The following is an 11,647-nucleotide window of genomic DNA, read 5'->3' as shown; positions in this document are numbered from 1 at the left end:
TTGTAGGGGACCGATAGAATTACATGGTATCAGGCCGGGTCGTGGGCGTCAAGATCTGCCAGTCGTCGAGAGACACGTACGCCTTCCTCCAGTTGACTCGGAAACCGCAGCTGCCGATGCTATAGAGGATGTCGATCAAACCAAGTTTGGTGGGTTCACCATTAAGGTAGCCCCTTAGGGCGCTGCTAGACCCTTTATTGGTCCACTTAGGTCGCCCATGCTACTCGACAATCCACTGAGAATCGTCGTCCCAATGACTCCTACAATAGGTAGCTGTCGCTGTGAGGCTAGTGAGTGCGAGATCGTCTGTTCATGGTCAGGGACTGGAGACGACCCTCCTATGGTGGGGGGCGTTGGAATGGCGGCGGCAACTATAACGAGGGATACTCTTCTGGAAACAGGAGGAGTTATGATAGGCGTGGCAGTGGCGGCGATTGGTATAGAGAAGGTAGGCCCTTGAGGTAACCTTCCTGGTGATGTAGTTCCCTTAGATTCTCGTGGGGGCCGCAGAGACGACTATGGGAGGGACATTGCAGCTCGTCGAGACTACCCTGAGTGAGCTCATCAGCATCATATTGCTATAAGTATTCAGTCCGACAGTTACAGTCCACCGTCAAGTCGTTCGAGAGCTGCTGAGGCCCAAGGGTCCTGGGACCGTGAGGGCGGCCGTGGTGGTCGTCGTGTAGAGGGCGACAACGGCGTCAGCTTTTACGGTGATAGGGAGTCCTCTCGCCCGGGTCGCTATGGTGGGGCCCCTAGGGGCGCGGTACAGCTGAAACTGGAGAACCTTCCAGAGGACATGAGCTGGCAGGAGCTCAAGCAACTAGGTGGGGAAGGAGTGGTATTAGGAGGAGGGCAGTTCTCTCATGCGTTTTAATCAGGCAAGGACTATGGCAGCTCTTGTTCGTTCGCCAGAACCTTCCGGGAGGGCCGAGTATGCTGCGGTGTGCTGGAGTACACTGATTCTGCACAGGTAGAGCACGTGATGTCTAGTATGGGGGGATAGGCATATGGTCAACTACATGTGTTGGGGACAATATGAAAATTCTTAGGAAATTTTGGGAAGTTCTCGTTGTTTTCTGTACACTCCTACTCTACTTGGTACGAAAATTTCGCGGAAACTTTTAGGTATTTTCGTTTCTAGTTCGTGTGTTGGCTGTTGAGCGAATATTCCAACACTACTGCTGTTGATAGTCCTCGTGCTCAGGTTAACGATGTTATTAAGGCCTTGGACAATAGACGTATTCAGGGGTGTACTGAACGTCTTCGCATCACCAGAAATGAGGGGTCTCGCAATATTGGTGAGATCTACACGTATGGTCATGGTTGGATTTGTCTCCTCCGGGGTGGAAAAATATGCACGTAGTCAAATACATGTGTAGGTGACATTCGTTGAAATTTTGAGGAAATTCCCATTGGTTTCTGTACGCTTCCAGCCGAATTTGTATGTAAACTTGTAGAATTAGTGAGGAAATTTTTCTGGACTCAGCTGAGAATGCGAACATTTATTCATCTAACACTGGTCTCCTCCTTTTCTGCAGGTGATGACGATGACAGCTCGTATGATATAAAAAGATACGACAGGGCCCCTCGTGGTGGTATGCGTTATTAAAACTACTCCCACAATACTTTTTCCGTCCATATTCGATTGTGGCGTCGTTGGGGTGGTATGTGGTCCACAGGTCAGCTTACTACTACATTGATACTAGTACTACTACTATTACTATCTGACTGCTTATGCGTTGAAAATGGGGTTAGTGATGGTGACGATCGATGCAATTTCTGGTTATGTACAGGAACCTGGCTTTACACAGTTATTGAATATTTATATTACAACTAGATATGATATCGCTGATGTTATTGGTGGACATATGTTACTAGGAGGCGGGTAGTTTGTGTATTCCCATTATGTCTGCTACTACTACTACTACAGCAGCAGCAGCTCGGCTGGAGGTGGAGAGGAAGATAGCCCTTGGGTCGTCGGCTGAGTTGGCCCGGTTTCTGTCCGCTATTGGGCCCCCTGTCCGCCGAGTTGTACTGCACGATACGTATTGGGATGATAGGAAAATGACGCTGGTCAGGTGACCTGGGGGCGGGACTTGATTTCTTATCAATGTGGGTACTATGAAAATAGGTATGTGGTTTCGGTGGTGGCCGCTGTGTATGTACCACTTCGATAGGACGTGTATAGGCATAGATGAAAATATGCTTACTATCATTCGAGACGCTTGGCAACTGGGTTGTTACATAGTGTAAAATATGCAATTCTATTATCATTATCCTGAGGGCGCGGAGTCTACAATATGAAGAATAAGCTGTGATTGTTATTGGGATTTTAGTGACACGTCTGGAAAGGCCGGCACAGAAATTGGGAGGTATGACGTGTCCAAATACTTAGGCAAGACCAATGGTTACGACTCCGTAATGGAGGTTGGGAAATGAAGATACCTGCTATCTCTAGGGGCTCTCATAGTGGGTCGTCGTCGACTTACAACGAGGTAGAGGGAGAGGCTAGTGTTAAACAGGTAGGGTTGTGGTCCCTTCTAGTGGCAGAAAGTATTCAGTTTCTATTCCCATCTGGTGAAGGCACTCTGCGTAGTCTACTAGAGGAAGACGGTTTTAAAGTTTTTGCGGAGCTCGTCAGCCATAGGGCGACCTACCACGCTGTGCAGGACGGCCGCGTAAGGGTCCGTCTGGTACCTCTTGAGAGGTAGTGCTGTTGTGCTGTAGGCAATCAACGTGGATGTAGACTCGGCTACCTTTCCGGACGATCCTGTTCCTTATTCCATAGTAGAGCTGGAGGTCTTGTCTGAGGCCTCTGTGGGAGATGACGACGGCGATACGAAGGTTGCTGCTAGTGAGTCTGTTATTGATGTAAGTTCTGCATTGTGGTAAGGGGCTATGTGTTGGCTACTACTCAGGCTTTTATGGAGCGTATGGGGATAGCAGGGAAGACGGTACGACCTCGCAGCAAGCTCGTCGAGTGAGTGGATGACATAGTGGTTTTGTCGTCGGTGAGTGTTGGTGGGCAGGTACCTCGCTCGCCACGATGAGGAGCGTCTGGTTGAGCTCGCGAAGACTTGTTCGAAGTATAGAAAGATAGTATGCGAGCTCATGGGGTCCGACTGGGTCGAAGAGCATGCCCCTGAGGAAGGAGAAGCATGATGGTGCCTATTGGCTCATCAGTGCCCTTGTCAAGTTTCCTATTGCTGTTTTTGATTACTGTGTTGAGCTGTTAGAACTACGAAGCTGGGGTGCACGGTCTGAGGACGTACACTATGTGAGAGTTGACTGTGGCAAGGGCTCGCAAATATGATAGCATGGTTTTAGTGATCATATCGTCAGCAACTGTGACAACGTAAAGAGTTTTCACGGGACTCTGCTACTCGCCATGGGTTCTCCCTCACTTTTCTAAGGCCAGCCTTATTAAGACTTGACGTTGAACTGAAGAGCTTGCAAGTTCTAAATCATGCTGCTAGTTTGAATAGCCGTTCAGTATTAGGTGTGGGGATGAGCAGAGTAATCATCATGGTCGCAAATCGATCACCTGGGCGAGCGCGTAGTGACTTGACTTAACTTCTCGGAGTAAGAAGTGTGCAAACGTTACTTGACCGGCATTATATATGAACTTATGCGTTCAGTTTCATGACTCTCTCTCCAGTGTATTGGTTCGAGTGTCATCATAACTCTTCAACCAGCCAAGACTACTAGCAAGCTTATTGGGACCATCTCAAAGCGGGAAATATAAAAACATACCTCGGCAATGGTCATCACCAACGACCATGCAGGCCAAGAGGACTGTCAGCCTTTATATCGACGACCCTCTGGGGACCGAGTCAGGCCTCGTGGGATGTCTCGGGAGGAGGCTGAGACGCAAGCAATTGTGGCGGAGGAGGCTGAGTTGAGGAGCCCCTTGCTGGTCCATCCGACGTCCCCTTCAGTGAGCTATATGATTAAACCACAGGGCAGGAAGAAACCTCTAACGCTGTGGGGAGCAGTTGCTATCATATTCTACTCTGTTTCTGGTAAGTTGCTGGAAGAGTGGTATTAGATATTTTCCGTCTATGAGGATTTCTTGTCTAGGAGGTCCATTTGGTACGGAGGACGCCGTGGCGGCTGGTGGGCCGTTTTGGGCTCTACTGGGATTCCTCATTTTTCCATTCGTATGGTGCTTGCCAGAGGCGTTAGTCACTGCTGAGATGAGCAGCACTTTCCCAAGCAACTGCGGGTACGGCCTCTACCGCTCTCTGAGCTCGTTATTGGAGTAGGTACGTGTCTTGGGTAACAGCAGCGTTTGGGCCCTACTGGGGTTTCCAGGAAGGGTTCTGGTCCTGGCTGTCGGGGGCCACGGACAATGCTATCTACCCACACTTGCTCATGACGTATCTAGCTGTGGCCTTCCCAATCCTCAACGAGAGAGTGTAGTACGGGGAGTGGTATGAAGAGGAATTACTCGCGGACCGTTGCTAGGTACAGCAACATTGTCCTTGTGATTCTGACGCTCTCGCTGAGTTATGTCAACTATAGAGGGCTCAAGGTGGGGCGTCTAAGGGCCTATCAGCCTCGGCACTGGTCGTTCAGGTTGTGGGGTGGCTTGCTGTTGCTATGATGTGCTTCGTGCTGTCGCCATTCATCGTGTTCATAGTCATGGGGGTACCACAGGTGGAGCCATCGAATTGGTTGTTGGGCCGAAACGACATGGAGTGGACGAAGTGGTTGAATGTTCTCTTCTGGAACCTGAACTATTGGGACTCGGTGTCAACCTTGGCTGGCGAGGTAGTAGGGTTGGTCACGATATGGGGGCACCTCCTTTCTCCCGGGGTTAGGTGGAGAACGCCCGGTCGGCGATGCCTAAGGCGTTGCTGCTAGCACTGTGTGTCACCTGTCTGGCATATATTCTCCCTCTGGCTATCGCTACAGGGGTCGATGGGTCATTTGCCCTCAAGGGAGATCAGGCGTTCGATGCGTGGCAAGCGGGCTTTCTTGGGAAGGTGAGAGGGCCGCTGTAGTTGGTGATGGTAGAGCGGGCCGCTCTTAGGTGGCGTATGATGTTGGGGGATGGGCCCTGGGCGGCTGGGTAGTCCTTGCAGCTGCTGTATCGAATATAGGGCAGTACCATGCAGAGATGTCATCGGACTCCTACCAGATACAGGTGAGCCTCGTCCACTAGTGTGCTGGTCTACCCTACTACGGTCAGGCTATGGCAGAGCACGGTTGGCTTCCTGAGAAGCTGGCTTACCGTAACCACTACGAGACCCCTACCTTTGCGATTTGCCTTCAGCTGGTTGTCATCCTCAGCCTTACGACTTTGGATTTCCTAGATATCGTGGAGCTCCTCAATTGCATGTGAGTTTTGGGTGCTGCTGCTGGCACCGTCCATGGTACTCATGAGTAGATACTGCCTTGCGGAGCTGCTAGAGTTCGCGGCCTTCCTGTATTTGCGTTACACTAACCCGGATATATGGCGACCATATACGATCCCTTTGGGCTTCTGGGGCTGTGTTATTCTGCTCTTGCCGCCCTCTGTATTCATATGCTTCATTTTGGGCGCACCTGTGGTGAATGCTGACTGGGGGCTGGTTGGCTTCACGTTGGGAGCAGTGGTCATTGGAAACGTCCTGTAAGGAGGAGGAGGAGGTGTGGGTGGGGCTTTATGGGACTTTCCTCAGGTACTTAGTATTGCAATATTGTCGAAGACGCGAGCTGCTGAAGTTCGTGTGTCACCCGCCGCGGGACTGGATCGACATCATGAGATGTAGCACTCCATGGAGGTCCTTCGAAGAGGCAGAGGAGAATGAGGTGGGTGGGTGGGTGGCTGGTCTGTCTATCGGGAGACCCTCGGATCGATTCTCGGCAGGGGCATAGTTGGGTGGTGCCCAGCAGGTATCGAACCTTGTATTATGACTGATCGACGACCTTCGGCCGAGGAATATATGTACCCTGCAAGCTGCTGGTCCTAACCACTTTAAAGCCTGTATGAATCTCATCAAGAGTGCGTTGTGTTTTGGGTGCATATTGGTTTTACTCCCAAGTTCATGTTTAACAGCTGGCGATGTCACGACACTCTCCGACCGAGAAAGGCGGCTCGAGCGCTGAGCTCGAGAGGCGTCTAGTAGAGGCACAGGCACGAACAAGGACGAGGCAGACGGAGCTGCTGGAGGAATGTGAAGGGAAGGACGATGGGCCCCCTGGGGCTGTAGTAGGGCTACTATCAAAATGCATTGTGAGAAGATTTCTTCAGAGGAGGTCGTCGCCACGCTCGTGTTTCCTGGCAACAACACCGAGACGGAGGGTGCCGATCAGTGCGGCATCTGTGGTGGGAGCTCCGGCGGAGGTCGTGGGTGAGTTGGAATGGCGGTGAGGGTCCCATAGGCTCCTTTAGAGCTCGTGGATGAGCGAGTGGCTCTACGAACCGAGCTGGCTGGGGCGGAGAAGAGGTTGGGTCTTCAAGAGGAACATCGAAGACGTTTGAGTAGTCGGTTGGCCTCAGCTAGTCGGCAAACTAAAGTAGGTTGAGTTATGGGAGATGGATGAGGTACTCAGCAGATAGAGCGGTCGAAGAAGCAACTGCTCGAGAGGAAAGCGGCTGAGATACTGCTGGCTGTGGAGGAGGCTGAGGGGGACCCAGAAGGGACGCTATCTAGGCTGGCTGAAATTCTGAGTACTTGATCTGTATTTCGTCATTAGGTTAATATTAAATATAATAATGGAGTTTCACGGCCCGTTTTACGTGAAGTGGTGTAAAACTCCGTGAAAAACGCGAAATACGCCTAGAAATAGTCGTTAAATGTGTTTTTCACTAGTGTTTTTCTTATCACGGTCGTGAAACTCCATTATCATTTGCTGTATTGGTTGGATAAATGCGATGGAGTTTCACTCTAGTGATATGAAAAACAGTAGTGAAAAAATATATTCCACGACTACTGCATATAGCGAATATCGGGTTTCCACAGAGTATTACGCCACTTCACGTGAAACGGGTGAAACTCCGATATGAATATGAATGTGGTGTGTAGATGGTAAGGTGGCGCAGCTGCTGTTGCGAGCTTCAGACAAGATCAAGGAGGAGAGGGTTGCTGTGATGGCTTTGAAAGGGGAGAAGGTGAAGACTATTGTGGAGTCTAAAACGACTCGTTTCCTGAGTAGAAGCGTCTGTTAAAAAAGCTGGAGGAGACCGAGAGGGAGGTCGTTGGACTGAACGGCGAGATGAGGGAGATGCGGTTGACGCTCACAGAAAGTCTGAACTCTTCGAGGGAAGAGGTTGAGATGTAGTGGCTAGGCGTATTGCCTTGGTGGCAGCTCGGGTGTTTTTGCCAGGTTTCGACGGCGGAGCGAAGCAGCGGAGAAACTCTGCGGAGTAGTGTCGGCTCGGGCGGATAAGTTAGGGAAGGAGCGCAAACAGCACAGGGAGTATATCGAGCTGTTAGAGTCAGCGGTGGAACGGTTGGAGGGGGAGTTACGGTATAGGAGGCGTCAGGAAGTGGGTGATGAGGAGGAGCAGTTGGAGGCCTTCCGACGGAGGCTTACAACGGGGGCTGGGTGAGGTCAGTCTCGAGTAGTGGTGAGAGATAGAGCATGATTGTTATAGGGAGGAGCCGTCGGTGGGAGTGAGGGCTACGGCCCAGGCAGATTCGGTGGGTGGGTTTAGCGTGGTGGAACGTTGGAGATTTGTCATGTCGTTACCTGTGGCTACTCTCTAAAACTGATAGCGTGCTGAGTGGTTGACGAGTCCTGTGTCCATTTCCCTTAGAGATGACCGCTGGAAGATCTGCCCATAGCAGTCATATTGGCCACGACACTGTTCTGGCCGTTGCATGTTGGAGTTGTGACTTGGTCTCCTCGAGTCGTTGGTCTTGCATTTCTAGGGGCGGCAGTTTCTAGGTCAGTTGCTGTTGTTGTTGTCGTCACTTTCCTTTTCACTATGGCAGTCTACCGTCCAGGCCTCGGTCGGGAGGCGCCTCGCGATGCCCAACAGAACGCTATTGACATCGTTGCTGGTCTCACGCCTGCAGCCAACAGAATCGGTCTCAAGCAGGTTTTCCAAAAATACGGCGATGTAAGAGTCATGTGGTGGTGGCGATTTGTGCGAGGTGTGGTATGTCAGATCACAGTGTGTTGGCTACCACCTGTGGACAAACGCAACGAGATGGCCGCATACATTCGTTACGAGCGTTCGGACAGTGCCCAAGCCGCATTGGCAGCGTGTGACAGCGGAGAGGTAGTCACAGCTCTCGTCCAGACGCTCTAGTATTATTCAACCATCAAATATAGGAGTTGGAGGCAGGGAATCATCCAGGAATTTATAATGTTCTCGGGGATGAACTCATTTTGAATTTTCCACGGATGGCGAGGAATACATTCTTCAATCAGTTTCCCATGTAAATGTTCGAATATTCCCCATTGTTATCAAACCCTAGGGGACGTTATTTTCCAAAGCTAGATGGGTCCCTGACTAGAGACTTCGGTCGTCTTTCAGGTTGTGCTGAATGGTATACCGCTGAAGGCTGAGTATAGATCTCGTGCGAAGTCCAGTGCAAGTTCAGCGTACGCAGCGAGGGAGCGTGGTGGTTTCAATAGGTGGGGTCTGCTCTCTCGCGTGGAGTGCATTTCTGTTGGTTCATCAGAAGTGGAAAACGGAGGAGTTATGGCGCGCTGTCGAGCCGCAGTAGGAGTAGAGAACGTCGAAGGGCGAAGTGGGTCTACATGTGTTCCGATCTGCTATGCAGTTGTTTTCTGTCAGATATGGATACAGCTCGTCATCATCCTCATCACGTTCACGTTCCCGGTCCTACTCGGGTGATAAGAGGAGCCGCAGTTACGACAGTCGTGACGGGGACCGCAGCCGCCGACATCGCCGTTCCTCTCGCGATCGTAGGAGTAGTAGAAGTCGGTCTTACTCGAGGGACCGCAGCGACCGCAGGCGAGATGACAGGTGACCACTCTTCAGGGGAGGGGGGCATAGGATTAACGTTAGTATTAGCGCAATAGCTAGATCTAGTAGTGAGGGCGGCCGGCGGCGGGTAGTTCGCAGGTACACAATGAGCAGTTATTAGATGCACTGTTTTACCACTAGGTAAATTACTGTTGTTAACACCCTAGGCGTTCGTCGGACTACTACAGAAGACGCTCTGATTCCCGCCAAGACCGGTCAGAGCGTTATGACCGCAGTGGTGGAAGAGAAGCCCGAGAGAGCAGCAACAGAGAGGGAGGAGACCGACGATGAGCAGACTGAGATGGCAGTGGAGGAGGAGAATGTTTGCGGCGTATATTCGTATATTCTCTTATACCAACATTACACTTGAGTTCACTAGTTGCAGGGGGGTCAGCGATAAACGTTGAGGACGTGTGATGAGGCTTGGCAAACACGTTGACATGCCGATCCGAACGTGGTCATGGAAACCATCATAAAGCACCTGTTAAGAAAAACTTTTGTCCGAAGCATCGACAATTTATCGATACGATAAAGCAATATTCAAGGAGACGCTGCTGAGCGTATCACGAGCACCTTATCCGGGGGTATTGTGCTGGGTAGTCATCACGATGATGTCGAGTCCGCGAATAGAAGTGAAAAAATGCGGCTTCGCTCCGCCCGCGCTCCACTAAAATCGATCACGTGATCGATCGAGAGTTCGCGCCGACCTAGTGTAGCGACCCCGTACACCAGCACCATGGCCGTTGGCAAGAACAAGAGACTCACCAAGGGAAAGAAGGGAGGCAAGAAGAAGGTGTAATAATGGGTAGTAGTAGTGACAGTGGCAAGGTCTGTCAACTCTATAGAAGCATCGGATTCGGTTCCTGGGTATATTATATAGTTTGATTTGTCCTTGTTATTTCAGAGGAGATCCCTTCCTCAAGAAGGAGTGGTACTCGGTGAAGGCGCCTACTATGTTCTCCGTCCGCGAGGCCGGCAAGACTTTGGTCACCAAAACCACCGGTACCAAGGTAGTAATTCTTACCCGTTTCGTTTCACTTTCTCGAGTTGATCGTTCACTGTTCATGGTTGTTATATGCTTCTGTTTTCAGATTGCCTCTGATGCCCTCAAGGGTCGCGTTTGCGAGGTCAACCTAGCCGACTTGAACTCCAACGAAGATCACTCCTTCCGTAAGATCAAGTTGGAGGTCCAGGAGGTCCAAGGCCGCAACGCCCTCACCGACTTCCACGGCATGGACTTCACCCGTGACAAGCTCTGCTCGCTCATCCGCAAGTGGCAGACTTTGATCGAGGCCCACGTTGACGTCAAGACTACTGATGGTTACATCCTCCGCCTCTTCTCCATCGGCTTCACCAAGAAGCGCCCGGAGTCTGTCAAGGCCAACTGCTATGCCAGCGCTGCTCAGATCCGCAGGATCCGCAGAAAGTAATGCGGGTTTTCTTCAAAGAGTTGAATTGTAAAATTCATTTTCTTTTTCATTTAGGATGGTTGACATCATGACCGCTGAGGCTTCCAAGTGCCGCATGAGTGACCTCGTCAAGCGTTTCGTCACCGAGTCCATCGGTGCCGAGATCGAGAAGCAGACTCGTTCCATCTACCCTCTTAAGGATTGCTATATCCGTAAGGTAAAGATCCTCAAGAAGCCGAAGTTCGACCTCACCCGTTTGATGGAGCTCCACACTGAGTCCGCTGAGGAAGGAACCGCTGTTGACCGTAACGTCATCCCCGAGTCCGAGGAGGCCAAGATCCAGCTGTAAGCGTTGTACTCTCGTCATCGCAACAGCAAAGTTTCTTTTGGCATACTCTGAGGCTCTTGCAACGGTGCTAGGGATATTGGCTGGAAGTAATTGATAGAGTAGAGTTGTGTTGTTAGTATGTGAGGGGTTTGAGGGGAATTATGTTGGGGTAATTGCTACTCACAAGACTTTTAGCTGTAGTGTGAGTAAGCGAGGATTCATGTTTGTATAACAAAGTTCCACCCGTGATATGAAAACGCTAGTGAAAAACATATTTCACGACTACTGCATAGCGCGGATATCGCCGAGTTTTACGCCACTTTCCGTAAACCAGGTGAAATTCCAATGTGACTGATCTACTGGCGGTTCTGAATTGACATGTCTTGATGAGAAGACTCGACTGTTAGCGTTTCACCCGGTCGAAATTGTCTACACTTTGGCGCAATTTTTCCGCCGGGTTATTCCGAAGGAATAAGTTGGATCGACAAGTAGCAATGTGATTCGAGTGGGGTCATTCGGATGATATGCTCAATGATGACAGGGATGATATGCAGCCAACCGATCTTGGAAAGGAAAGACAAATTCGCTGTAATATCGAGTTGAGAGATAAATCGGGAGATAATTATGTAGTTGTGGACGGTGGTTGTCTCGACTTGTGTTCCGAGTTTGGAGTGGCAGCGGATAACTAATAAACTTCATATACGGCCAAGTGACCGATCAAACATCGACATCCGAGACTGCATGCGTGTGAGCATAAATGTCAGCTATTGTCTCCAGTGTCCATGGTAGCAGCTGCAGGAGCACCGTCGACATCAATCACCGCTTCATTCAAATGTATACTACTACTTTGAGGGGTCTGCAATCCATATGGATGGAAGACTCAAGAGGGAAGGGACTTACTGTCAGCCATACTCCTTTCGAGAACTCGAGAGAACACAATAACGGTGGGGCTAACATGCATTGCAGTACTTTGCGGAT

General features: G+C 50.5%; 7 protein-coding genes across 7 annotated transcripts in view; 6 read left to right on the top strand and 1 right to left on the bottom strand.

Moving 5' to 3' along the window:
* Positions 1 to 1,698, top strand: part of Pmar_PMAR000455 (conserved hypothetical protein) — a gene marked incomplete at its 5' end in the record, with an annotated part of 1,852 nt that extends 154 nt beyond the window's left edge. Inside the window, 8 exons of the mRNA XM_002776552.1 lie at positions 34 to 166; positions 211 to 269; positions 321 to 448; positions 492 to 555; positions 601 to 827; positions 882 to 973; positions 1,208 to 1,301; positions 1,542 to 1,698. Of these exons, the coding sequence (XP_002776598.1) occupies positions 34 to 166; positions 211 to 269; positions 321 to 448; positions 492 to 555; positions 601 to 827; positions 882 to 973; positions 1,208 to 1,301; positions 1,542 to 1,612 (868 nt within the window). The 3' untranslated portion in view covers positions 1,613 to 1,698. The remainder of the gene's footprint in view (positions 1 to 33; positions 167 to 210; positions 270 to 320; positions 449 to 491; positions 556 to 600; positions 828 to 881; positions 974 to 1,207; positions 1,302 to 1,541) is intronic.
* Positions 1,699 to 1,908: 210 nt separating this feature from the next.
* On the top strand, positions 1,909 to 3,165 carry Pmar_PMAR000454 (hypothetical protein; the record flags this gene model as incomplete). Its single annotated transcript, XM_002776551.1, has 7 exons — positions 1,909 to 2,081; positions 2,340 to 2,421; positions 2,445 to 2,525; positions 2,565 to 2,681; positions 2,731 to 2,874; positions 2,922 to 2,983; positions 3,033 to 3,165. The coding sequence occupies 7 exons, from the start codon at positions 1,909 to 1,911 to the stop codon at positions 3,163 to 3,165; spliced, it is 792 nt and encodes a 263-aa protein (XP_002776597.1).
* Positions 3,166 to 3,949: 784 nt separating this feature from the next.
* Positions 3,950 to 5,624, top strand: Pmar_PMAR000453 (Arginine/ornithine antiporter, putative; the record flags this gene model as incomplete). Its single annotated transcript, XM_002776550.1, has 9 exons — positions 3,950 to 4,025; positions 4,084 to 4,228; positions 4,269 to 4,424; positions 4,477 to 4,537; positions 4,582 to 4,776; positions 4,827 to 4,991; positions 5,039 to 5,152; positions 5,198 to 5,346; positions 5,396 to 5,624. 9 exons carry the CDS (start codon positions 3,950 to 3,952, stop codon positions 5,622 to 5,624), a joined length of 1,290 nt encoding a protein of 429 aa, XP_002776596.1.
* A 592-nt stretch (positions 5,625 to 6,216) lies between these two features.
* Positions 6,217 to 7,700, top strand: Pmar_PMAR000452 (tropomyosin 1 alpha chain, putative; the record flags this gene model as incomplete). The annotated part of the gene is made up of 7 exons (XM_002776549.1): positions 6,217 to 6,316; positions 6,383 to 6,507; positions 6,547 to 6,661; positions 7,017 to 7,102; positions 7,147 to 7,268; positions 7,318 to 7,539; positions 7,589 to 7,700. 7 exons carry the CDS (start codon positions 6,217 to 6,219, stop codon positions 7,698 to 7,700), a joined length of 882 nt encoding a protein of 293 aa, XP_002776595.1.
* A 217-nt stretch (positions 7,701 to 7,917) lies between these two features.
* Positions 7,918 to 9,283, top strand: Pmar_PMAR000451 (pre-mRNA splicing factor, putative). The gene is made up of 6 exons (XM_002776548.1): positions 7,918 to 8,056; positions 8,105 to 8,218; positions 8,477 to 8,577; positions 8,625 to 8,693; positions 8,741 to 8,932; positions 9,100 to 9,283. The coding sequence occupies exons 1-6, from the start codon at positions 7,922 to 7,924 to the stop codon at positions 9,221 to 9,223; spliced, it is 735 nt and encodes a 244-aa protein (XP_002776594.1). The 5' UTR covers positions 7,918 to 7,921; the 3' UTR covers positions 9,224 to 9,283.
* A 380-nt stretch (positions 9,284 to 9,663) lies between these two features.
* On the top strand, positions 9,664 to 10,782 carry Pmar_PMAR000450 (40S ribosomal protein S3A, putative). The gene is made up of 4 exons (XM_002776547.1): positions 9,664 to 9,727; positions 9,837 to 9,942; positions 10,024 to 10,358; positions 10,417 to 10,782. The coding sequence occupies exons 1-4, from the start codon at positions 9,669 to 9,671 to the stop codon at positions 10,688 to 10,690; spliced, it is 774 nt and encodes a 257-aa protein (XP_002776593.1). The 5' UTR covers positions 9,664 to 9,668; the 3' UTR covers positions 10,691 to 10,782.
* A 647-nt stretch (positions 10,783 to 11,429) lies between these two features.
* Pmar_PMAR000449 (dephospho-CoA kinase, putative) overlaps positions 11,430 to 11,647 on the bottom strand; it is a gene marked incomplete at both ends in the record, with an annotated part of 1,220 nt that continues 1,002 nt past the window's right edge. Inside the window, 2 exons of the mRNA XM_002776546.1 lie at positions 11,430 to 11,525; positions 11,639 to 11,647. Coding sequence (XP_002776592.1) covers positions 11,430 to 11,525; positions 11,639 to 11,647 — 105 coding nt within the window. The remainder of the gene's footprint in view (positions 11,526 to 11,638) is intronic.

This window comes from Perkinsus marinus, assembly GCF_000006405.1.
Source record: "Perkinsus marinus ATCC 50983 genomic scaffold scf_1104296953336, whole genome shotgun sequence".
Classification (NCBI taxonomy): Eukaryota; Perkinsozoa; order Perkinsida; family Perkinsidae; genus Perkinsus; species Perkinsus marinus.
Note: the sequence above shows the minus strand (reverse complement) of the source record. Positions and strands in the feature narration are given on the sequence as shown.

Coding starts and splice junctions, on each gene's coding strand:
- Pmar_PMAR000451 (XM_002776548.1), top strand. CDS start 7,922: ATGGCAGTCTACCGTCCAGGCCTCGGTCGGGAGGCGCCTCGCGATGCC. Junction 8,219..8,476: donor CAGCGTGTGACAGCGGAGAG/GTAGTCACAGCT, acceptor GTCGTCTTTCAG/GTTGTGCTGAATGGTATACC. Junction 8,933..9,099: donor GACCGCAGGCGAGATGACAG/GTGACCACTCTT, acceptor TTAACACCCTAG/GCGTTCGTCGGACTACTACA.
- Pmar_PMAR000450 (XM_002776547.1), top strand. CDS start 9,669: ATGGCCGTTGGCAAGAACAAGAGACTCACCAAGGGAAAGAAGGGAGGC. Junction 9,728..9,836: donor AAGGGAGGCAAGAAGAAGGT/GTAATAATGGGT, acceptor TTGTTATTTCAG/AGGAGATCCCTTCCTCAAGA. Junction 10,359..10,416: donor ATCCGCAGGATCCGCAGAAA/GTAATGCGGGTT, acceptor TTTTTCATTTAG/GATGGTTGACATCATGACCG.